Source organism: Vicia villosa, linkage group LG2 (assembly GCF_029867415.1).
Source record: "Vicia villosa cultivar HV-30 ecotype Madison, WI linkage group LG2, Vvil1.0, whole genome shotgun sequence".
NCBI lineage: Eukaryota > Viridiplantae > Streptophyta > Magnoliopsida > Fabales > Fabaceae > Vicia > Vicia villosa.
Window position 1 is genome coordinate 196,881,616 of NC_081181.1, and position 26,621 is coordinate 196,908,236.

A 26,621-nucleotide genomic window follows, 5' to 3' on the forward strand; every position below is an offset into this window, starting at 1 on the left:
AATTATTGTATTTGTAAATTATTGATATTGTAGTAAAATGAATACGTATATTTTTGCTTATTTGCTTTCTTTCTTGTCCCCTCTTAAAGGAACCAAAGTGTGAATGCACGTAAAAATGAATCATGATACAATAATGCAGCTTATGCTCTCCGTAAAGATTCCAAGGGTGCTATTGGAGTCACTTTATATGTCCGACCAATGAAATCAAATCCCCTCGAGGCCGAGCGTGTCTCTAGATTACATGGGTACTGTCAAAGGTGCTTTGTACATCCAACCAAACAATTAGATTCCCTTTGCACCGAGCGTGCCTCTAGATTCCATGGATGCTGCCAGAGACACTTTGTACGTCCAACCAAAGCAACCAAACCCCTCAATGCCGAGCGCGCCTCCAGATTCTAGGGGTCTTGTTGAAGACACTTTGTATGTTTGACCAAAGCAATCAAATCCCTTCAGCGCCGAGCACGCCTCTAGATTCCAAGGGAACTTTCGGAGACAGTTTGCACGTATGACAACAACAATCAGTTCTCCACGGCGCCTTGCGTGCCTTCAAAGTTCAGGGGTGTTATCGGAGATGCTTTGCACGTCTGTCTACAATAATCAATTCCCTATATTGTATTTCACATTTTCAGAGTTTAGCAGAGCTGTCAGAGTCGCTTTACACGTCCGAGTACAACAACTAATTCCTCCAGGGTTACAATTAGGGATGTTTTGCACGTCCTAATACAAAATTAAAATACCTCATTATCAAAGACTACACACAATCATACGTAGATGGAGCACCCCATTCAGATATAACCAATCCAAATGACCTGATTGGTGGAGCCTGAAGACGTCCACATTGATCTGAGCTAGCACCTCAGAAAGAGGGACAATGATCCTCTACCCTTGGCCAGGGAATCATCCTCTGTGCATAGAGCACCGTTAAAAAAACATGATCACATATAGCCGGTTATGGGTTCCTCATCTGTAAGTATGATTGAAAGCACAACTATAAAATAGTTCACGTTTTGTTATGGTCTTTGGTTCAAATTCCATGGACTTCATGTTTTATTTTGCAAATTAATAGATCAATATTTTATTTTGTAGATTAAAAATTAAAATTAAAAAATCATATAAACTACTACGTCTCATCAAAAATAATTATAAGAAAGCTATATGGCAAAATCGCATCACTGAATCTTAATAATTTTTAAATAATTTTTAGAGTATCAATCTTTTAAATAATAATGAATTTGAATCAATTTTACAAATTATTATTAAAAAACAATAACAAAATACAAATTTTGTTTGTTGTTCACACCCTTGCAATAGTCCATCAAGGTCTTACAATTTCTTTAATCTATTAGTTTAAATTATATTATTTTAAAAGTGAATTAGTAAGATATGACAGGTTTGAATTCGGACTCGAGCTTCTACCTAAGATTTATTCTCTAAGTTTATGTAAAATTATTTTGTATAATATAATTATACTAAAATGCATATTGGGAATAATGTTTATACACATTTTCTTAGTTTGATCTAATTGTTTGTGACCCATGTCATTTCATGAAGTATTTCAATCACAATTTTAAAATTACCGAAAAAGTACTATACAAATTAGAATTCATTGGCATCATCATGTAAAATGCATAACACGAACACATTACTTTCAAGAACTCTTTTTAGGTTGAACTAACTATTTGTTATTAAATTATTTTCGTCACTTATAAATTATGAGTAAGTGTACTTAATTTTATAAATCACACAAAAATAATTCAGACATTTAAATAGTAGGGAAATGCTTTGGTAAATTAGATAGAGATCCAATAACATTTAACTAAAATTTGAAGCCAAAGCACTAACAATCACTGGGGAAAGATAAACAAAGTTTTAATAAAAATTCTACATAAATTACTATAACTTAAATAAATTATGAAATGACATCAATGACTAAAATTTGAAGGCAATGCTCTAACCATGCTAACTCAGTTAACTCAAACAGTTGTTAAAAACCACTGTAGAAAATTAAAATTAACTTGTATTCAATAGATCCTAGACAAATAGATTTCAAACAACTCGAATTCAATAAAACAAATAGAAAGAATCTTTAGAGTATATTAGCTATATAATGTAAGATCATGCTTCTTCATCTTGAATTGAATGCTCTTGCCAAACTTCAACTTTAAAGAATGAGTTTTATGTACTATTGTTGTTGTATATGTTGAGGAAGCTTCATGTAGCTGTAACACATTACACATATTCCAATATTTATGTACTATTCTTGATCGGTGTCATTTATTCAAAATATATTAATTATCTTAAAATTCAACATTAGAACTAATGAGGAATATATCATCAAATACAATCAAGTATGAAATAAATTTGACATAGTATGTGATAGTAGACTAAAATTAACATTCTTAAATACACTCAACCAAGGAAGCAATAAGAAAATATAAGTATGCAAATAAGAAACATAAAGGGATTTAAGGAGAAACATGTTCCCCAAATGAGAAATAGTTTTCCTTGAGTTAAAGAACACTACATCTAGAATGAATAAAGTAGCTTTTGTACTTTGAAATTCAAAATGAAAAAAAAGAGAGAAATTAAGAGAAAAGTACTTGCACCAGAATTATCTAATGACAAGATAAAGAACAAAAGGAGCATTGATACACAAATAAATTAAGTATCTTACAACCGTTCATTAGACTTGAATACAATATGATTAATGGTTTCAATTCCATATGGAAAGAGAAAACAAAAGTATAATGTAACAAAATTCATTGTATGAACTCAATTCAAGTTAAGTTTAAGAGTTCTAAATAATGAAAATTCCATTTTTTTTTAATGTCAGGGCTACTGCAATGCAACTACTGAATGTGAAGCTCTCTGTCAAGGTTCGATTTCAGGTGTACGATGCAGAGTGTCAAAGGAACAAACTTCAACATCCGAAAAGATAAAAGTAAATTGGGTGAACGAAGAAATCCTTTTCTATTCCTTGTGGCATAGTTGGCATTGAAAATGTTGATTAAAATATTAAAAAACAAATGTCAAACACCAAGTATATTTTCAGACATTAGTTAATAAAATAGTGAAGGTTTTTCCAATAAGAGTTTAAAAGAGGGAGATAAGAGGAAAGAAAGAACACAAATTTGTAGCGAGTCAAATGCAGGTTACTTGAAATTGACCAAAATAATCATCACTATTGTGTCTGAAACTGTAATGCTAAACTATAATGCACAAAGGTTTGGAGGTTAGTATTCCCCATGTGTACATGAACAAATATTTGTTTTATGCTAGCTATGAGCTATAACAGGGTTTTGGAGCAATGGCATATACAAAGATAAAAATTTCCTGTTTAAAAATAACTTCAGGAAAATAATACTCAAGGAAGAGGAAAACTTCCTGTTTAACAATAGTAGTCAACTGAAGGTATAATTCATCTTCTAAGCCAACACTAAACTAAATAATTATGGGAAGAGGTATCCTACATTTTTGTAGAAAAAGGTGTTGAAAAATGACATTTCAGAAACTTCTTTGGTTCTCTCCGCTCCCTCTCTTTCAGCAACTCAAGGTACAAATTTATCACCTGCACAACTAAGGTAAATCAATCACAATATTTAATTTTGTAACAATGTGGGATCATGATATAATAAGTGAAAGTTCTTTTCAGTAATTCAGCAAAATGAGAAACCAAAAACAATGAGCAAAATATCACAGTAATGTCATCGAAGCAGCTCTCTGGGATTCTTTTGCTTCAAAACTATTTGACTTTCTCAACTCAAATTCAAATGGCACTCCTGCCATTGTTGTGCTAACCCATGGTGAAAAGGAGAAGGTCTTTGATTTTCGTCGACATGAAAACATGAAGAAAAAAAACATGAAAAATAAAGAGCAACCAATCAACAGAAAGTCATTGAGCAACATAAAATCAGTAATTCAAATGAGATACCTTTCATATTTGAATGGGCGGAGATGGAGACTAGAAAGGGTTTTTCAATAATGTTTCTCCGATCTTAAGGATGTTTGGTTCTCTAAATAGAGCATGACGAGATGAGTAAGAAAATAGCTTTGATTTCTTCGTTAGAGGTGGTGATGGCCGTAGATAAGATAAAGAAAGGGGGCGGCGACGATCTAAGGTTTTGAGGGGAAAAGAGGCAAGTAGAGAATACAGGAGAAAGAAAGGGAAGAGAGAGAAAAAAGCTAGGGTTTTGAGGGTAAGTTGAAGTGAAGTAGAAGTGAATTGAAATCATCTAAAAAGGTTGAGGGACAAGTGGCGGTAGGTGGTTGAGTAAGAAAGGTAGAAATTGAGTGTTTATGAAGAGACAAATAAGTTCTTTTAGCTGTGTAAATTTATTGATAGAGAAGGGTATATTCGGTAGAATGGTGGTATTTTCTAGTAATGACTAGATAAATAGTTGATGGTGGTATCTTCTAATAATGGCTAGATATCAAGTCTTTGATTTGATTCCAATCAACATTACTAACAACTTCTTTATCTATACTATATATCTAGACTAGATATAAAGGCGAAGCATGAGTTTGGTGTAGCCTATTTTTTCTTCCAATTATCCCTTTTCAATTTTTGTTTTTAATCATAACTTCTCTTTTCTTAACTGTCATATATGACAGTTTGCATATCTCTTTCAATCCATTTTTTATTTTTTATAAATAATTAAAATTAAATAAAAAATAAACACATAAATAATACCGTTTATATTTTCACCCACAATCCACTAAAAAATAGACAAACAGACACGTGAGTGCCCGTCTGCAGTGAAAATAAAATAAATTTGCCGTTTTAAAATAAAATCAAAATGATTTTTTTTAATGAAATTTAAAGAAATGGCAAGGAATAGTTACGTTTTCGGTCCCGCAACGCAAACACTGTATGGGCTTTGAATGATTGAATTAAAAATGAAGAAAACAAACATTTATTACAACAACTTGCCAGAGAAAGAAAAAGAAAAGAAGAAGAAAAGAAGGTAGAGTGCAGGCAAGTTCAACAAGTTAGCGGTTTCTCATTCATTCAGTCATGAACGAAGTTCTAACAACCGCAGACGTAACGGCAAGCACCGCCTCATCGTTATCCCCTTCGGTAGTTCCCTCCAACCTCCCTCTCATCTCCGCTTTTCTCTCCTTCGCACTCGCTCAGTTTCTCAAGATCTTCACCACCTGGTGCGTTTTGCTTTCTCCTTTTCTGATTTCGAATTTCACTATCGGTTTTGGTTTTTGTGGTTTAGGTTTTATTAATTGTGCGATTTTACGGTGAATTGAGAATTGAGGATAGAATATAGATCTGGATTATGCGTTGTGTATAGAAATGCTTGATTAGGTTAATTTGGAGATTGTGTGGTTCTTCGTATTAGGATTCTCAGCATTTGCTTTAGTATTGTAGGATTTCTATGCAATTTTAAGAGAGTAAACCACCGAATTCGGTTTATATTGTAACGTGATTTCAAATAGTTCTATGAGATTATGAGTATTTTAAGGTCTTTGTTAAATTTTACTCATATGAGTGTTAATGAGTAAATTGATAAGAAGTGGTTAGATGTAAAGAACAAATTGATATTATGTGCCTAAACCTCTAGCGGATCAAGTGTTCTGACCTGATCCTGATCCTGATCCTGATCCGGAGTTGTTTAATGGTTTTGGTGCTGCTACCGCTCTCTGTTGATGGTGGGTCTGATGGTCTGAGTTCTAGCCGGGTGATTGGTTGGGTGATGCTGTGTAGAGTTCTTCAGTTGACCCCTAGCAGCTGGTCTTTGGTGCCTTTTTATATTCTTTCTCTTGGTTGTTTTTCTTTTGTCTTTTTGGTAAATCTTTTGCATGTTGACTTTGACTATGTACTTGCTGAGGTTATCCCCCTTCTCTTATTATTATATATATTTATTTTGCCTTTAGAAAAAAAGAATTGTTGGTATGTGGTCAAACATAGGAACCAACTTGACACTTTAATAGTTTGGAATCTTTTTGACATATTCATAATCTCAGCAATCTATTTGAGAGCGAGAGAGCCTTCTACGGTTTACTCAATTTTAAGGTGTTTGCTGATATAATGAGCTAAGTGAAATCAATTATGTGATGTTTTATATACTACTGAGGGCATCGTTTAATTTTTTGTCTTCAGTTTTAGTTACAAAATTTTAACATTGTTTTTAATTAGTTACAAATTACAATCCGGTTTTTCGAATTTCTGTAAGAAACATATAATCACTTTATTTCCTGTCATCGAAATTTAATAATGAAAACAACGATACTTCAATAGTTAGGAATCTTTTTGACATAATCATAATCTAAGCAATCTATTTGAGAAGGAGAGCCTCCTATGGTTTACTCAATTTTAAGGTGTTTGCGGATATCATGAGCCGAGTGCAATCGCTTATGTGGTGTTTTATTTACGAGGGCACCGTTTGATTTTTGTCTTCTGTTTTAGTTACAGACTTGTAACATTGTTTTAAATTAGTTACAATCCTGTTTTCAAATTTGTGTGAGAAACACAATCACTTTATTTCCTGTCATCAAAATTTTGTTTAGAAATAAGTGAGAGTATCCTTTTGTTGTTTTCACTATTTCTTACAAGCAGAAATACAGGAACACTAGCCGACTAAAGTGCCTGATTATGTTGTATATATTTAATTGTGTAATATTCATTTTAATTTAAGTTCCTTGTTTTAGTTTTGATAATGTTAATTTGACATTATCATTGTCAATGTTATATGACTTATCTAAATTTCATTTTTCAATATTCATGCTGTATGTTTATAAATTTAAATTTGACTTTTTAAAGCTAGATTTAATCAGAAAAATGTCAAACCAAAATTGATAATTACTTTTAGAGTTTCCTTTATATTATAGTGTATCGATATTCTTAGAGTTTCGGTTGAACCTAATTCATCCCTACAAAACCTGCTTTTAAGGTGAGGATTGCCCCAACTTATAATCATATATTCAAACCATATATTCTCCGATGGGAGACTCTTAACAGATATATTAAAACAGAGTTAAGAGGTGAAAGCAATGTGGTATTTTTGTAATTTAAACTGAGACAGAGAATGGAATCAGAAAATGAAATCCAAACATACCTTAAAACTTGTATCATCGTCTTTAGAACCGCAAATTTGTTATGGACTGCTGAATTGGTATGGAATTTGGAAATGTGAGCTTAATCTTTTTCCAAAACTTTTCTCCTAGATACTCAGGTATAAGGAAAGGAGATGGGATTCTAAAAGGTTGCTTGATTCGGGTGGAATGCCTTCATCACATTCTGCGACTGTGTCGGCTTTGGCTGTGGCTATAGGTTTCCAAGAAGGGACTGCATCATCTGCCTTTGCTATTGCCGTCATCTTGGCATGTATTGTAAGTATTTCATCCATTCATTTATGATAAAATATAGCGCTCTTTTCTTGATTAAGTTTGGTCTGCTATTTTTTTTTTTTTTTAATGATTCCTAAATATGTCATACCCGCCGAAAACAACTCCAGTAGCATATTCAGCATTCCCCTGATGATTGTCGCAGTGCTTCCATTGGTGGAGTATTAGAATATAGAAATTTTTGCATTGTATGTGTTTGTAATTGTGTATTTCTTTTATATGCGTAGTTTGTAGTCTACGAATGTGGAGTTTGTATCCTAGTGACACTTTTATGCGCTCATGTAAATCTCATAGACATCAGTTTTATCAAATAGCAATGCCATGACTACTAAGGCGGATATTCATGGCGTTTTTTGGGCTCTATGGATTGGTAAATATTGGCCGATATTGTGGGGTTTTCTGCCATAAACCGCTATAACGGCGCCGCAAAGCGGCCGATATGGCGGGATTTTGGCTCTCCGCCATGGATCACCATCTGCCATAGACAATACTGATACACATTAGAAGATGCTACAGTGTATTAATTACTATTTTCTTTATGATTATTTCTTCAATAGAAATTCATAACAAGCTTTTGATTTATTAGTCATACTTCCTTAGTTATGGTGTTATAATCTGGTTAAGATGGTATTTAGAACCTGGAAAATATAAATGTTTTCTGCTGGTATTGGTGTTTTGTTGGGTCGAATTTTAATATGCTTAATATATTATAGAGGGAAAATTTGATTTTTTTTTTTTTTTTTGTTACTTTTATAATTTATAGGTAATGTATGATGCCTCGGGAGTTAGACTTCATGCAGGTCGGCAAGCAGAAGTAAGTTCTTTTACTTGATGGTAGTGCTACTGCTATTGATTGCTTTACATTTTTTCTTTGCTTTATACATCCATTTCATATGTTGCTTTCTATCACATTGCAGTTGCTTAATCAAATTGTGTGCGAGTTACCTCAAGAACACCCTCTTTCCAGTGTCAGACCACTGCGTGATTCACTTGGTCATACTCCATTTCAGGTGTGGTGTGCTTTTTTCCGAGCTTATTTTGTTCCAACTCTTGTTCAGATAGATATCTACTACTCTCTTTGTTTTGTTTTCTGACCAACAATTATTTTTCAATTTTCATTAACACGTTATACGGTTGTTTGGATATTATCTGAATGAACAGAAGTTCTTCATAAACTCTTTCAATGGCATATACTATGCGTGGCCAAACCCCATAATTGCAGGCCTTACCTTTCGAAGTCCAGTTCCCTACCTAATTGTTTGCATGAATAAGTTGCCACACACTATTAGCTTATCAGGACCTTAATCTCTCAAGTCTTAGGATTCGGATAAGGGCATTGCATTTTAAGAAGTGTTACTTTTTCTCAAGCTCTGAGTCCTCTGTTTCTGAATGTTCCCTACTATTGTAATTATTATTCAAGAATCACCAAGTGCTGTTTTCTTTTGCACAGGTTGTTGCTGGTGGCTTATTGGGGTGCATTATAGCATTTTTAATGAGGAAGTAAAGTTAAGATTCCTTGCTGTGTAAATGTAAATTATATTAATTATTCTATCTTGTCAAAACTGGGCGCGCATCAGGAAAAGGAGAGCATCATGAAAATGATATAAAAACTTGCATTTGTTGCAAGCATTCAAGCGAGTAAAGAGATAAAGTGTGTCGAGGGTTCTCCATGGTGCTGGGAGAGATCCATTGTCCCCATTTTCTGGACATTCAGATTTCTCGTGTATACAATGTACCTTTGTTAACTGTCTTAATTGATTGTTGTTGATTGAACACTAACACTGTACTTTATATTGATTATTGAACACGATTTGTGATAGCACTATTTTGTTTGCCTTATTATTTCACTAATCCGTGGTGCGCATTTCTTTTCATCTATAATTAGTATTCAAGATGTGTTTCTTAAGTTGTAACCTGTCAAAAACTGACTGTCATGATTTTGATCTAATTACAGTTTTTGTGATTATGATTATCATTCGTTGGCTCATATTTTGTAACAATTAGTGGTCACAAAACCCAAAACTTTCGAATTGGGTGTTTTATAAATTGGATTTTACCTTGCAGGTTTGAGAATTTTTGGTCTGCAACACACAGTTGACATAAATGGCACTGGAAATTTGAAATAAGATTCTCTCCATATAAATCTGGATTCTCAATAATGAGTATGCTCGAATAACAAGGATGTCCTAAAAGTCTCCTAAGAATTAGACAAAGTATCAATAAGCCACAAATCTTGAATTTCATCATCTAAAGTAAGATTCATTGCCGACAATTAATTTAGAATCTCTTGGAAAGTGTTCAAGTGACCGGTCATTGGTCAACCATCATTATACCTTAATGACATCAATTGTTTGAACAAGAACAACTTTGAAAATCTGACACAACTAGACAGATGTCGTATACGATGTCACGACACCAGCATGTCAAATGCAACGTCGAGCATAATGTTAAGACATCGGAACAACATAAGTAGCAATGAACAATTTAAAGGAAGACACAGAAAGTAAATAACACAATTCAGTTGTTAATCCAGTTCGGTGCAACGTCACCTAGATCTGGGGACAACCAAACCAGAAGGAAATCCACTATAATATTATTAGTTTGAAGTTCTAAACAACCTCTGATTTTACAAACTTCACACCTAATCACTACCCATGCTATTTCTATCTAAGAACTCTTAGATATAAGACCCTGCTCTCTTCCCCTTAATCACACAATTGTGATAATAACAACAATGACAATAAATAGAAGACACACTTTCAATTAAACATAATCCACTCTTGCTTAAAAGCTTATGAGTGATTTATAAATTACAACTCAAACTCAGTCCAATTCAAGCATCATCATGATGAAAGAATGACTCACAAAAAACAATGAACAAGCGAAACCTTAAAGTATATTCTGTCACATGCAACTTCGTGAATCTTTTAGGTTTATACTCTTTCTTTTTATAGCCATATAAGCGCCTGAGTTTGAATATTAAATCTGGCTAAATCAAATAATCTGCAAATTAAATAATACAAAATCAAATTTGTTGGTGCAGAAAATAATATTCCAATTAATGTTTTGACATTTAATCTTGATAACTAAATCTACCAATATTTCTTGCTTGAAACAAATCTTCAGTGAATCAAATCTCCATATGCACAACTTGGTCCACAAGAAACATCAAACAAATCTTCTAAAAATAGAAACAATATATGATGCGATGTCGTACCAACATGTCATGACATTTTGTCCAATATCTTGCTGAACTAGTTGTTTTAACAAAATGCAGCCAACAAACAAAACCTAACAATCTTCTCCTTTGGAAATATTTTGGCTAAAAAAATCTTTGCACAAAACATCCAATAGCAACTAAAAATTGGAGAGATAAAACAAGCAACATTATTTCTAAAACACATCATAATAACGCACAAACAAAATAGGAACTACACAATCTCACATCAGAGGAGATGCGTCACAATGTTTTCATGTCGTGGTCGGTGTTTTTGATGCGGTTCATCACCGTTTTAGTCCCAACGCTTACGAGGATGTAGAAGGTGACCTCTTTAAGCTTTCTTAAAACGGGGTTGTTGTTGATTTCCAAGCTCTATTTGATGACCTCGTGAACAAGGGCACTAGAATTTCCGAATCTCTGCTCATCAGTTTTTTCATCACCATGTTGAAACGCAATTTACGTCGCTAGCTTCAATTTCATCGTCCTACGTCATTGATGGAGGCCTTTGCAATGGCGCGTGCTTATGAAGCGCGTTTGAAGGATATTGTGCCCCCCACAAAACTTTGGAACCTAAATACATCTTAAAACCCGACCCAACAAGCCATCGACCTATCTTCTCACCGACTCAACCAAAATTTGAAACCCACAAACCAACATCTTCTTTTACCCACTTCATCTGCAAATCTTCTCGTCCGTCATTTACCTCCGGCAGAGATCCGCGATCGTCGTTCCAAAGGTTTGTGCTTCAAGTGTGATGAAAAATAGGGCCCTCTCCATCGTTGTCGAAGCAAAGTGTTACTCCTTGGTGCCGAGGAGGATACACACGAGAGTGATTCAAAGGAGTTGCAAACTGTAGATATTTCTGGTGATATCTCTAGCCTTCATGCGTTTTCTAGTCAGTTATTGGGCCACTCTCTACGCATTTCAGGGATGTAGGACGCGAATTGTTTCCAAATTCTCATTGATAGTGGAAGTACTCATAATTTCATCAATCTGGTGTTGGTGGAGAAATTAGGATTACCTATGACCCATTGTCCTTATTTTTGAGTTGGTAAAGGTTGTGGTTCATCCCTTATTTATCAATATTGTTATTTTGCAGTGCCTCTTGTTGTGCAAGGTATTACGTTTTCTATGGATCTGTTTATGCTGGCTATTGAAGGTCTTGATGTGGTCTAATGGTCTTAGGATTTCCTTTGTTATAAATTTTGGGTAAGGTCTCACATGATTACTCTGCTCTTACCATGGAATTTTATTGGAATAATCAACTAGTGGTCTTGCAAGGTGAGACTATACTTGGGTCTCACTCTGTTTCCTTATTACAATTTCAAGCCTTATTGTATAGTGTGGATGTTAATGGCATATTTACCCTCAACTGAACTTCCAAAACCTCACTCAACTGTCCTTGACTTACCTTCTGATATCCCTAGTGCTGCCAGTGATGTCCTTCACCACTTTTCCAACATTTTCATGGCTTCGACTGGTTTACCACCACACCGATATGTTGATCATCGTATCCATCTGGTAGAGGGTACCAATCCCATCATTGTAAGGACTTATCAATATCCATAGTTTTAGAAGACATAAATGGAGAATTTGGTTTGTGAAATGCTTGAACAAGGCATTATTGTTCCTAATCATAACCCATTTTCATCGCCAATATTGATGGTACGCAAGAAAGATAATTCTTGGTGCTTTTGTGTTTATTACAGAACATTAAATGTCGTGATTGTCAAGGACAAGTATCCCATTCCTACAATTGATGAATGATTAGATGAGCTTGAGGGTGCTTCTGTTTTCAGTAAATTAGACCTTCGTGCTGGTTATCATCAAATTCGTGTTCATTCAAGGGACGGCTGCAAGACATCGTTTCTGGCCCATGAAGGTCACTTCGAGTTTCCCATCATGCCGCTTGGATTGATAAATGCTCCCTCCATGTTTCAAGCCATAATGAATTTCCTTTTCTCTTCGTTTCTAAGGCGCTTTATCATTGTTTTCGTTGATGATATTTTGATCTGCAACTCCTCTTTAGAAGATCATTTGGTGCACTTGGAACTGGTACTAGATTGTCTTCATGCTAATTCTTTTATGTGAAGTTGTCTAAATGCCTATTCTGTCAAGATTCTATTAACTACCTTGGTCACATTGTCTCCTCCTAAGGAGTGTACGCTGATCCTAGCAAACTTGAAGCGATGGAAAATGGCATATCCCTACAACAGTGAAACAACTTTGGGGTTTTTTGGGTCTTATCGGATACTACCATCGAATTATCGCTAACTATGTGAGTATTGCATCCCCATTGACTGATCTTTTATGCCATGAGGCTTTTGCGTGGTCTACAGTTGCAGATTCTGCTTTCATCACTCTAAAAACAACCATGATGGCTGCCCGGGCCTCAGTACTTCGTGTTCCAAATTTTGCACAAGAATTCATCATTGAGACTAATGCGTCGAATTTTAGGATAAGTGTAATTCTAATGCAACAGGGTCGTCCCATTGGTTTCTTTAGCAAGAAGTTGTGTCCTAAAATGCGCGCAACCTCGGTTTACATTAAAGAATTACATGTCATTACAAATGCTATTTTGAAATGGAGACAGTACTTGCTTGGTCATTATTTTTTGATTCTAATTGATCACAAAAGCATTCGTGAACTTCTTCAACAAGTTATTCAAACACCAGACCAACAAGTGTATGTTCGTAAATTATTGGGATTTCTATTTCGAAATAAATATAAACCGATTGCCTATAATAAAGTTATAGACATGTTGTCCCGTGTGCCGCGGAGTGGCCCGAAGATTTCGCGACCAGTTCTCCGATGTTTAAAGCACTGGTTTCGCAACCCACCTTTTCTATTGTTCATCAGTTGTAACATGAGAACTCAACAGACCCATTTCTAGTGGAATTACTCAACAAAAGGCTAGAGGGTACTCTCTCTTATCCGTTTTTGGTTGTGCATGGTTTATGTTCTGGACTGGGCCAAGACTTGGCCCAATCCACTTTCGGCCCACTGGACCTTCGAGGCCCAAACCAGGTTGCACCCTCCATCACGTGAAATGGTGCTCGTCACCCCCTTGCTCGGCAGAGGTGCTCCTCACTGACATCCCTATCGAGGACCATGCTCCCCGCGAGCGCCCTCCTCGCCAAGGACCCTGCTCCTCGTGGGACTCCTCCATACTCAATCCTCCGAATACTACGGAGTCCACGTGGCCCCTATAAGACCACGTCTCCCTTGGATTCCGGAGCGGTTAACCAGGACAGAGGGCATCACGCACCTCCGATATTTCCGCCTAGGAAACCTGGCAGTCTCCTAGTTGGGCCTGGAAATCCAGTCCACTAGCGTGATCATGGCCCAGCGCTGGGGGCTATAAATACCCTCTCTCAGTAGAGGGTCAGGTATTCAATTCTCTTCTAACCTTAGCTAGTACTTGCTCTCCTTTGCTCTTCTACTCACTTTGGCATCGGAGTACCTTGCAGGTACACCCCCTCTCACTTCACGAAGACCCAGCATCCGAGCAGGCCTTGACGACTCTTCTGATCAGGTACGATCAGTGGCGCCGTCTGTGGGAAACAAGCTCCCCCTTCTTTAAAGAAACAAAGATCAAAGCTAATCCATCCTTCGATCGTCATGGCCGGCAACAACAACAACACCGTCCTCGTCCCGACCCCCGATCCTTTCCGTCTCACGGAAATGATCGAGGAATCCAACCCGGCTCTGCATCGACGGGGAGGACGACGGCGCTCTGCTGAAGGGAATGGGAGGTCAGATCATGAGACCCCCCAATCCATCAGAAGACCACCGCCTCAGCACGTCGAGCAGGCTCAGAATGACGAGGCCGAGCAGCTCCAACCTCAGAACAACGGAGAGGAAACAGCTCGGAATGATCGGAATGCCGAGTTGATCCAAACCCAGCCCGAACAACCACTGGCTCGCGTCCAACACGAGACTGACCACAGGGACGGGCAGACTGCCTCCTCCTCCACCCGTTCCCTTGAGAGACCAAGACCTCACCATGGGCAGACTCGGGATGCTACAGATGCCCGTGGGGAAACCGACCCCGCAACCCTCGTCATCCTCAAAGAGCTGCAGCGGACCAACCGCCTCATCCGACTCCAGGGCGAACGGATTGAGAAACTGGAGAAGAGGCATCGTCATCGTTCTCCCCCGCGGAGGCACCGTCGATCGCGTTCCTCCTCTTTGCGCTCCCCGCCTAGGAGGACTCGCCGACGCTCACCATCCTCCTCGCGATCTCCACCGAAAAGATCCCGCCGCCAGAGGTCCTACTCGCGCTCCCCTCTGCGAAAGAGCAAGAAAAATCGGAGGCCCGAGCCCACAGAGGAGGAGAGCCCTTCTCCCGACAGAGAGGAAAGAAGGCTCGCGAGGAAAGGGAGGAAACCTCGCAAGGAGGAAGCTGCCCGACGTAACACACGCTCGATCTCTCCGAGCGCCAGCGACGAGGAGGAATTCCGCAGCCCCTTATCCGAAAGCATCCGAAGGGCTCGCCTTCCCCGAGGAATGGAAAAACCCTCGACTTTGGATGCGTACGACGGGACCACAGATCCTGACGATCACATTAGGAACCTGGAGGCCGTCATGGAGTATCACGTCGTCCACGGCTCCATCAAATGCCGGATTTTCCCGACCACGCTCCGGAAGGGGGCAATGACCTGGTACAGGAATCTCCCTCCTAACTCCATCAAGTCTTGGGCCGAGCTCAAGGAACTCTTTCTGAGTCACTTCACTGCTTCCCGCTGTCAACCGAAATCAGAGGCAAACCTCGAAGCTGTAGTCCAAGGGACCAACGAGCCTCTCCGAGACTACCTCGACAGATTCAACAAGGAGGCCGTCCAAGTGGAGACGACCGATTACATGAAAAGGTATCTCCTCGAGCGAGGGCTCCTCCCCGGCAGCGAGTTCAGGAAAGCGATAAAGATCGAAAAAATGCGATCTATGAACGCCATCTTGAAAAGGGCGCAAGCTTTCATCTCCTTCAAGGAAGGCGAAGCGGCCGCAGTCAAAGCATCAAGGGGAAATGGTGTTACTCGGAGCTCGAGCCAAGACCCGTCTGCCGCGCCCCAAGCAAACGAGAGAAAGAGGGACGACAGGTCCCGCGACACAAAGGAACGCAGAGGGCCAGCAGGACGCTTCAATGATTATACCCCCCTGAAAGTTTCACGGGAGAAGATCCTGGCCGAGTGCATAAACGCCGAGTTGAGAAACTCCAACATCAGGCCCCCGAAGCCGAATCCCTCCCGGCCGGGGAACGACAAGTCCAAATACTGCAAGTATCACAAGAGCCACGGGCACCTGACGGACGAGTGCATCCACCTGAAGGACGCCATCGAGACACTAATCAAAGAGGGTCACCTGTCTAAGTACACAAGGAAAGGAGACCCTCCCAGAAGAAATGACCGTCAGAGCTCCGACGAAGGCAACTCGCCGAACACCAGGCCGCTGCAGGTGGCGTTATCCGTCACCCGACCAGAAGACTTCATACCCTCGGTCGGAGTGATATCTGCCCTCAGCGTCTGGGAAGGGTTCCCGACAGCAATGCTGATATCCAACGGCGGAGACCCTGGCTCCCTTACAATCGGCTCAGTGAAAAGGAAGTTCGACGAGTTGATCAGCGCCACCACGGACCTGACCCCAACCCTGAGGAGGTTTAAAGGGAGGTCAGAACCCATCACTTTCTACTTGGAGGAACTGCCCGGCGGCGCCCCGAACGCCACAATCCCACTGCTCGTGCGAGCGAGGATGGCGAACTTCGACGTCCGTCGGGTCCTGGTCGACGAGGGAAGCTCGGTCGACATCATGTACTCCCACCTCTTCCAAAACCTACAGCTGGACGACTCACATCTCACTCCTTACGTGGGATCCGACCTCCAAGGATTCAACGGAACAACCACAAAGCCGTGGGGTTACGTCGAACTGCTCGTCTCCTTCGGGGAGGGGGAAGCTTCCAGGCAAGTCAAGATACGGTTCTTGGTGATAAACTGCAAGACCCTCTACAACTGCATCATCGGGCGCCCCACCTTAGCCGAACTCACTGCCGTTCCCTCAACCATTCACCTGAAGATGAATTTCTATACGAAGAGGGGACGAGTAGTCACTGTCAATGCCGACATCGAAGCCGCTAGAAGGATATTCGACGCATCAGTAAAGGGACTGGAGCTAATCGCCCCACCCTCCAGCTCCAACAAAAAACCAAGGGCTGAAGATAAATCCCCTCCTGAAGATCGGCAGACGACAACAGACGTCAGCTCAGTCGACCTCGACGCTCGGTTCACAGAAGAAGAGCTAAAGAACGGCGAAGAGCCGCAGCCGAAGACAGCTCACCCTATCCGGCCCATTCCAGACGGGGATTTCGAGCTCATTCCTCTGGGTGACAACCCCGACAAGGTTGTGAAGATCGGCAAGAACATCCCGGATACACCGAGGAAGCAGCTCATAGCTTGCCTGAGGAACAACGCCGACTTGTTCGCCTGGAGCGCAGCAGAGATGCCCGGACTCGACCCTGAGGTCGCCTGCCACACACTCTCCATCAATCCGACCGCAAAAGCAGTAGTTCAACGTAGGCGTCGGCAGTCTCCCGAGAAAGCGGAGGCTGCCGAGAAAGCTGTAAAAGACCTCCTAGAGGCAAATTTTATTTCCGAGGCCAAGTATTCAACTTGGCTCTCAAACGTTGTACTAGTCAAAAAATCTAATGGAAAATGGAGAATGTGTGTTGATTATACTGATGTTAACCGGGCATGCCCCAAAGATGCATACCCATTGCCTAATATTGATAGGCTGGTCGACAACTCGGCCGGCTATAAATTATTGTCGTTTATGGATGCTTATTCAGGATACAATCAAATCCCCATGGCGAGATGCGACAAGCAGTGCACGGCGTTCATGACCGAGTCGGGCAATTATTACTACAACGTAATGCCCTTCGGACTCAAGAACGCCGGAGCCACATACCAACGGATGATGAACAAGGTTTTACGAGGAGAGATCGGTGACAACTTCGAGGTATACATGGACGACATGATCGTCAAATCTCGAGAAGACGCCGACCACACGGCACATCTTGAACGGGTGTTCGAGCAGGCCAGATCCTGCAAGATGCCTTTTAACCCAGAGAAGTGCACTGTTAGGAGTAAATTAATGGTAAATTCATGTGTTAATAGAAGTGATTTAGTTTCCAAACCAATGCAAAATGTGATAAATCCATAGGTTTTTATTAAGAATTGAACTGAACAAGTTTAGTTCGTGCGTAAAGCAAATCGAATCACTTGTGGGTGTTATTGTTGCAGGTTTAGAGCTGAATTGAAGCTTGAGAAGAACATGAGGAGGAAAGAGAGCTGGAAGTCTCAAAGGCAGAAGAAAAAGATGGAAATTGCAAAGGGCGCGCCGCGAGAGCTTCTAGAGCGCGCCGCGAAAATATCTCTGTTTTGAAGCGCGCCGCGCCAGTCCGATGCCGCGCCGCGGCCTCGACGTTAAAAGCCCAAAACTTCTATTTAAAAGCCCTAGCTTCTAAGAGAAAAATAACTTTGGGAAGAGCGAAATTAGGAGAGCAATCTGAAGGTGCAGCCACAATCATCAATTGAAGACCAATTCTCTATCAAGCGAAGACATTCCTTTGATGAAGATGAATTCTTCCATTAATCTTTGTGTGTTCTTCATGTCTATGGAGAGCTAAACCCCTCGTGTTGAATCTAAGGTAGTAGTTAACCTATGAATATACAATACCATTAATTAATTCCTGTGAACAATTGTTTGAATTCATTATCAATAAGAAATCTTGTTTTTATTCTTAAATTATCGTTGAATCTTTGATCGAAAGAAAGGATTTAACTTTTGCCCTAGGTTACTATATTGATTCAATACCAATTTGCAGAGATGGAATTGGGATTGAGTTTTCATAATTATCGTTCTTAATTACTATTATCGTTATTGATATTTGGAGAGATCGAATCTCATACCGGTAAGAGTTATCTAATTTGATTTGCAGACATGGAATCTTATTTGAGGATAAGTGAAGATAATGATTCAAAAGATTGTTCAATTGTGAATTAATTGATAATTGTATAGGAATAGGTTGATGAACCCTAAGGTTCAACATATTTCTCTAATCGTTAACAACAGTTCATTACTCGCTTTTAATTTATTGTTTACTTTTGATATTATTAGAATCATAAAACAAACCAACTCAATTTTCCTAACTCAAAATAAACAACTATAGAACGGCAGTGATATTAACCAATCCCTGTGGATACGATATATTACCGAAAATATTTACCCACAAATACTTTCAACAAATTGGCGCCGTTGCCGGGGATTGGTGTCAATATTGCACGCATTGCAATAGTTCTTATTTTGAGTTTTAATTTTTATTTTCTCGATTTGGTTGTTTCACGTGTTTGCTAGTTTTTGCAGAAGATCGTGTATGCGCAATAAAGTTCCCAGTGATCAACTTCTTTTTGATCCCGAGATCGAAAGGACCGCTAGGAGGCTAAACAGCAAAGCACGAAGAAGAGCAAACATAGCAAAAGCAAGAGACAACGTAACCGCGACATCGTCACAACAACTTGAAACAATTGACGAGTCGCAAAAAGGACTCTTCTTTCACGAACTATTTGAGGAAGAAGAACTAGAAGTTACTAGGCAACCGATTGCTGTTATAATGGCTGCCCCTGGACCATGTGCAAACAGTCCAAGACTTAATCCGCAGTTCGCCAGAACTGCCGCCAACGGGCGAACGTCAGAATTGAAGACCGGTATCATCCAGTTGATATGTGCAAGTCCTTTCGCCGGATTGGACCACGAAGATCCGTATACACATCTGACTAGATTCTATGAGTTGGCATGTACAACTGGTGTAGCTCAAGCTGATGAAGAAGCACTGTTTAAGAGGTTGTTCCCACACTCTTTACTATCTAAGGCCAAAGATTGGTATTTGGATCAACCCGAAGCAGTGATGACTAATTGGAACACATTAGAAGAAAAATTTCTGGAAAGGTTTTACTCTCAAAACCGATTCTTCGAAGCAAAAACAGCAATAGCAGTATTTTCTCAAGGTAGTAATGAATCTTTGAATGAAGCATGGGAAAGGTATAAAGCTATGTTGAGAAAGTGCAAAGGACACGGTTTTACAGACGTTGATCAAATCCATATGTTCCGTAACGGTCTCACAGCTACAAACAAGACACTTTTGGACGCCACAGCTGGTGGTTCACTCATGTCCAAAACACCTGAAGAAGCTACTCAGATAATAGAGCGAATGGCTCTAAATGATCGTCAAGGCAACCATGATCGAACTGTCAGAGACAAGAAACCCGGATTATTAGAATTGAACAACAATGATGCCCTGCTGGCCCAAAATAAGCTTCTCACATCACAAGTGGAACTTTTGACACAACAAATGTCTAAATTACCACAACAGATCAAGGAGCTAAACGGGGTATCTAATTCGTATCAAGTTGCTAAGTGCGAATTGTGCAAGGGAGATCATCAAACAGGATTCTGTCCACCAGTGCTAGAAGAAGAAGTGAATTACATGAATAACAACCAAGGACAAAGGCAGAATCAATATCAGAACCAGCCATACCAACAAGGTTATCCACCAAGGTATAACAATCAAGGGTACCAACAAAGGCCACCGAATCAAGGGTATCAACAACAAGCCTTCCAACCGTACACTCAACCACCACCACAACAAGGAGGACAATCAAAGCTAGAAGAAACTATGACACAATTTATGCAAATGTCCATGACAAATCAAAAGAATCAAGAAGCAGCTATAAAGAATTTAGAAACTCAAGTGGGCCAACTTGCTAAGCAGATTGCAACTAATCAATCAAATGCAACTTTCCTCAGCCAACACTCAAGAGAACCCAAAGGAACATTGCAAAGCAGTGGTGACAAGGTCTGGACAAAAAAGGTGGCACGGATGAGCAGGAAATGAATGAGGTTGAAGACGATAAAGAAAAGGAAGATGAAAAACATGATAGAGAAGATGAAGAATACGAAATTATTAACAAGGGGGCTGAAGAGGAAGATATGAGTAGAGAAGTCAAGAAGGAGAAATTAAAAAGAAGGAGTGCTAAAGATAAGATGGCGAACAACACGATTCCAAGTCAACATTTGCCATATCCTCATGCTCCTTCAAAGAAAGACAACGCTAGACAATATGCCAGGTTTATGGAAATTTTTAAGCAACTACAAATTAATATTCCATTCTCTGAAGCTATTGCCCAAATGCCAAAAATATGCGAAATTTATGAAAGATATCTTGACAAAGAAGAAAAGACCGGAAGAAGAAGAGGTTATTATACTTGATGCACAATGTAGTGCTATCATATCGCGCCTTCCTCAAAAGGCGAGAGATCCCGGAAGAGTCACTTGCCGGTTACAATAGGAAATCAAAATATTGGGAATGGATTGATTGATCTCGGATCAAGCATAAATTTAATTCCTTTATCAATAGTAAAAGCGGCTGGGAAATATTGAGATGAAAGCAACAAGAATGACTTTGCAACTAGCAGACAAATCTACCACTCTCCCGTATGGAATTGCACAAGACATGTTAGTGAAAGTTGACAAATTTCTGTTTCCGGTGGATTTTGTGGTGATTGATATGGAAGAAGATAAAGATTCACCTATCATCCTTGGAAGACCATTCATGAAAACAGCCCGGATGATGATCGACATCGATGACAGTATAATGAAGCTAAGAGTCCAAGATGAAGAGGTATGTTTTAACCTCTTTGATGCCATGAAACAACCCAAAGACAAGAATGATTGCTTTCGCATGGATGTAACTGAAGCATGTGTCGAGGAAGTGGCGAGCCAAATTCATCTTTCTAACCCTTTAGAGAGATCTCTTGTTGATTCATTTAATTTACTCACTCAAGAAGAAGAAAACGAAATTGAGTTGTTTCTAAAAGAATTAGAGAAGGGTGGCAACACATCCAACAAAGAAGACAAAGTGGAGGATTTGGAGCTAAAAAAAGAAGTGAAAGAATCGAAGCTAGAATTAAAATTGCTCCCAACCTCATTTGAAGTATGTATTTTTAGATGAAGAGGGAAGTAAACCGGTCGTTATTAGCTCAAAGTTAAATGCTACAGAAGAGGCAAGACTCATACAAATCCTTCAAAAGAATAAAGCAGCAATCGGATGGGTATTGGCAGATTTGAAAGGTATCAGCCCTGCATATTGCATGCACAAGATTATGTTAGAAGAAGACTTCAAACCAGTGGCCCAACCACAAAGAAGACTAAATCCAACAATGAAAGAGGTAGTAAGGAAAGAGGTGATCAAACTCCTAGAAGCAGGAATGATTTACCCAATTTCTGATAGTGCATGGGTAAGTCCGGTACAAGTTGTTCCAAAGAAGGGAGGCATGACGGTAATCCGTAATGACAAAAATGAACTCATACCGACTAGAACTGTGACCGGGTGGCGCATGTGCATAGATTCCGGAGACTCAACAAAGCAACAAGGAAATACCACTTTCCATTACCATTCATGGATCAAAATGCTTGAGAGATTATCGGGGCAGAATTACTATTGCTTTCTGGATGGATATTCCGGATACAATCAAATCGTAGTCAACCCAGAGGATCATGAGAAGACAGCATTTACATGTCCATTTGGAATTTTCGCATATAGGAGGATGCCATTTGGACTATGCAATGCCCCATCAACTTTTCAACGATGCATGCAAGCCATATTCTCTGACCTTATTGAAAAGAGTATTGAGGTATTCATGGATGACTTTTCAGTGTTCGGAAAGACGTTTGATACATGCTTGAACAATCTGGACGTGGCACTTGAAAGGTGTATTGAGACCAATTTGATCCTTAATTGGGAGAAGTGCCATTTTATGGTAACAGAAGGAATTGTACTCGGACACAAAGTATCTTCAAGAGGACTTGAAGTAGACCAAGCCAAGGTGGAGGTAATTTCAAAGCTCCCACCTCCAATAAATGTCAAAGGAGTACGAAGCTTTTTAGGTCATGCAGGATTCTACAGAAGGTTTGTTAAAGATTTTTCCAAGATTGCCAAGCCTTTGAGTAATCTACTTCAACCAAGGTACGTGTTTTAATTTTGATGAATCTTGTGTTAAAGCCTTCAATGATCTGAAAGAACGGCTAGCTACCGCACCTGTGATAGTAGCACCAGATTGGAAAAAACCATTTTGAACTTATGTGTGATGCTAGCCACTATGCCATAGGTGCGGTGTTAGGCCAACGGAAAGGAAAAGTTTTTCATGTCATACACTATGCAAGCAAGGTGCTAAATGACGCTCAAGTCATTATGCTACCACAGAAAAAGAATTTTTAGCTATAGTGTATGCCCTTGAAAAATTCAGATCCTATCTCATTGAGTCAAAAGTGGTGATTTACACAGACCATGCGGCCATAAAATATTTGCTCACCAAACCGGATTCGAAGCAAAGGACTCATTCGTTGGGTCCTTCTTTTACAAGAATTTGACATAGAAATCCGGGATAAAAAAGGGTCAGAAAATGTGGTAGCAGATCATTTATCCCGGTTGGTTAATGTAAATGTCACCAACCAAGAAGCCGAAATAAATGAGACATTCCCGGATGAACAACTTTTTGAAATACAAACAAGACCATGGTTCGCCGACTTGGCTAATCATAAAGCAACCGGTATGATACTGGAGGACTTTGACTGGAACAAAAAGAAAAAGTTGTTAGCCGATGCAAAGTACTATGTGGGGACGACCCATACTTGTTCAAGATAGGTAAGGATGGAATTCTAAGGAGATGTGTTACTGAAGAAGAAGCCCAACAAATCTTGTGGCATTGTCATAATTCACCGAGTGGTGGTCATTTTAATGGATGGAGGACGGCAACAAAGGTCCTCCAATCCGGATTTTTCTGGCCAACGATTTTCAAAGACGCCCATCACCATGCAAAGAGTTGTGACAAATGTCAAAGAGTTGGTGGGATAAGTAAACGGATGAGATGCACTTCAAACCATCATTGAAGTAGAAGTTTTTGATTGCTGGGGCATCGATTTTATGGGGCCATTTCTTCCTTCTTTTACTAACGAATATATTCTAGTTGCAGTGGATTAATGTTTCCAAGTGGGTCGAAGCCATCGCTACACCAAAGGCGGATGCCAAAACGGTGCTAAAATTTTTAAAACCGTAACATATTCACCACGTTTTGGCATGCCTAGAGTGATCATAAGCGATGGTGGATCTCATTTTGTTAATGAACAGGTGGCAAAAGTGCTGGACAAATATCATATCAACCACAAGATAGCTTCACTTATCATCCCTAAACCAACGGGCAAGCAGAAATTTCAAATCGAGCAATCAAGAACATTCTCGAGTAGACGGTGTCAGAGTCCCGTAAAGACTGGTCGGTAAGGATAGACGATGCCTTGTGGGCAATATAGGACAGCATACAAGCGCCAACTGGTGCATCACCTTTTCAAATGGTTTATGGTAAGGCATGTCCATTACCGGTGGAGGAGGAGCACAAAGCACTATGGGCCTTACGTTATCTTCAATAGAGATGATAGTTTGGCGTATAAGAAAGAGGAAGAATCAACTCCATGAACTTGAGGAATTCAGGTACCTAGCATACGAATCTAATAAAATGTATAAGGAAAATATGAAAAGGTACCTTGATAAGAGAATAAAAAAGAAAGAGTTCAAGGGGGGCGACCTTGTATTACTATTCAAACTCCAGGCTCAGACTCTTCCAGGCAAATTGAAGTCTAAGTGGTCAGGGCCGTTCATAATCAAGGAAATTAAACCTTACGGGGCCATTACTATCGAAGATGGTAAGACTAAAGACAGTTGGACCGTTAATGGAGAACGGTTGAAAAGCTACCTTGGGGGAGAGTTTGATAGAGAAGTGTGCACAATCTCACTTTTGAACTCCTAGTCAAAGGAGTTTAACCGTCGAGCCATGCGACGTTAACGAAGCGCTTGTTGGGAGGCAACCCAACAGAGTAAGCATCTTTCATTTTAAGTAATTTTCTTTTAATTTCATCTTTATGTTTATATGGGTTATCATCAATCAGTGCCATCAGCACAAGGGAAGTTACAAAGAGTGAAGTGGGGAAACAAGCAACAAAAAGTCAATTTTTTTTTTTAAAAGACCGTGCCGCGGGCATTAAGTGCGCGCCGCGACGCCAAACAGAGATATTTGCGCGTCGCGGGATTAATCTTGCGCGCCGCGGTGCAAGGCCAAAAATAGGTTTTATTTTGAAAACACTCACTTTCCCCTCTTTCTATCTTTTACAACTCCCAAGCCCCAAAACGCAAATTCTGGGTCAGAGCTCCATTCATTCACCTAGTTCACTATCTTTCATCGTTACTCATTCGACAGCAAGGTATGTATCTCATTCTTCGGTATTATGTTCTGGTAATGTTAGCCTATCAATAGGTAAGCTTAAATCTTCAATATTAGAATCCAATGATGTTTTTATGTGCAAAACCCTAGGGTAGACAATTTCGATTTGTGGCTTCTGAGGTCGTATCTGATTCAAATGAAGAGGGTTAGGGGCTGAAAGAAGGACCCATAGCAGGCAAACCCTTTCAGTTGCGCCGCAGCCGCGCCGCGGTACCCTGCAAGTCGCGCCGCGGCTGGAGTATTTTTTTACATTGTTAATTTTTTGCTAACCCTATCTATGGCTTGTTATTTGTTGTGGTAATTGCAGATGAATCCAGCCAAGCGAGTGCGCACAAAGTCAACAAGTTCAGGTCCTCGCGGATCGCGTGCTACGGCCAACCAATCCGAAAAGTTTTTAGGTCGGGCTCAAGCCGACAGGTTCAAGATTCTGGGGTCCAGAACCATCTTGGCTGAGAAAGTTGTTGTACCTCGGGGAGATGAAGATGGTCCTTATGCTAATATGTGGGGTTTTCTGGAAAATAGGAATTGGGAAAAGGTGTTTGAACCACACACTGTAATTGACTACGACATAGTCAAGGAATTTTATGCCAATGCCATCAAGACTATTGATGAATCTGTCGCTCATTCATATCAGTCCTATGTGAAGAGGCAAAACTGTGGCGTTCGACAGAGAAGTCAATCAGTGAATTCTTAGGGGAACCACTCCAATTAGGTGAAATGAAAAATGCTTCTACCAGCAGAATGTCAACCATTGTGCCAACATGGTGGAGATGATGACGGAGACAATTTGTACTAGGGGGCGAGGACCAGAGCTTAGTCGGCAAGGGAACCCAACCCATTACAACAGGAAGGATCTGAGTAATTCAAGCAAGGGGAATTCTATCGGTGATCCTCTACAACATCCGGACCAAGGACTCATGTCACCACATTCCTCTTGATGTGGCTTTCTTAATAACCACGATCATGACGGAAAATACTGTTGATGTCGCCTTCATTCTCTCGAATGAATTGCGACGAGCTGCATTGAGTGACACATAACATGGCATTAATGCCAAATGTGTGTTGCCACTCACCTGGATTGATTATGGGGCTTTGTAAAGAAGCCGGAGTGGAAATTCCTGGACAGGGACATCACGTTATAACACTTTTATTGATGATGTTTATATTGACAGGTTTTGTGCAAAGCCATTCTACAGGGATCAAGCAACTGATCCTCCTCCAGCTGGACCTTCTGTTTCTGCAGCACCCCCTCAGGGTAGTGCAGCCCCTTTTGACCCTCTGGTAGCCCATCATTATTACTCTGCTATGTTTGAAGCAAATCAGAGGTCCAGATCTTTCTGCACGATGCTATGCAGCAACAATTCAGGAACTGTCTGTAGCCCCCTGAAGAGAGAACTTTCCCAACCAGGGAAAGCTATTTCACTTACTGTGGTTGGCTGGAGACCAACCTTTTCCTGTTGGGGGGGATGCAGGTGGTGATACAGGTGCAGATGCCAGGTGCCACTGCTGGGGCTGATAACCAAGAACAGGAGAATGAGGCGGATATTGAGGCTGATATTGATGCCATGTTTGTATGAGGTGATGAGAGGTGATGTAAGAGTGAGTGAAAAAAAAATTGTTTTGTGTTGGTTATTGATGGTGATGATAAGACTGCTGCTATTCTGTTTATC

At 40.0% G+C, this 26,621-nt stretch overlaps 1 protein-coding gene and 1 long non-coding RNA gene across 3 annotated transcripts; one reads left to right on the forward strand and one right to left on the reverse strand.

The window, feature by feature from the left end:
* Positions 1-3,381: 3,381 nt before the first annotated feature.
* On the reverse strand, positions 3,382-4,227 carry LOC131647848 (uncharacterized). Its single transcript, XR_009297985.1, has 2 exons — positions 3,932-4,227; positions 3,382-3,819 (listed from the first exon to the last, which is right to left on the reverse strand). It is a non-coding gene; the product is annotated as an uncharacterized LOC131647848 (long non-coding RNA).
* Positions 4,228-4,911: 684 nt separating this feature from the next.
* On the forward strand, positions 4,912-9,204 carry LOC131653493 (uncharacterized). Of its 2 annotated transcripts, none has more exons than XM_058923649.1 (5): positions 4,912-5,157; positions 7,182-7,338; positions 8,117-8,167; positions 8,271-8,363; positions 8,804-9,204. In XM_058923649.1, the coding sequence occupies exons 1-5, from the start codon at positions 5,015-5,017 to the stop codon at positions 8,855-8,857; spliced, it is 498 nt and encodes a 165-aa protein (XP_058779632.1). In that variant the 5' UTR covers positions 4,912-5,014; the 3' UTR covers positions 8,858-9,204. The 2 variants fall into 2 exon arrangements, with proteins under 2 accessions (XP_058779632.1, XP_058779633.1); XM_058923650.1 differs by having other exon boundaries at positions 5,024-5,157; positions 7,174-7,338.
* Positions 9,205-26,621: the final 17,417 nt, after the last annotated feature.

What these genes read in the sequence shown, in the direction of transcription:
- LOC131653493 (XM_058923649.1), top strand. Translation starts at nt 5,015, where the DNA reads ATGAACGAAGTTCTAACAACCGCAGACGTAACGGCAAGCACCGCCTCA. An exon ending in CTCAAGATCTTCACCACCTG is followed by an intron (nt 5,158 to 7,181) that starts GTGCGTTTTGCT and finishes CTAGATACTCAG; the next exon opens with GTATAAGGAAAGGAGATGGG. An exon ending in TTGGTCATACTCCATTTCAG is followed by an intron (nt 8,364 to 8,803) that starts GTGTGGTGTGCT and finishes TCTTTTGCACAG; the next exon opens with GTTGTTGCTGGTGGCTTATT.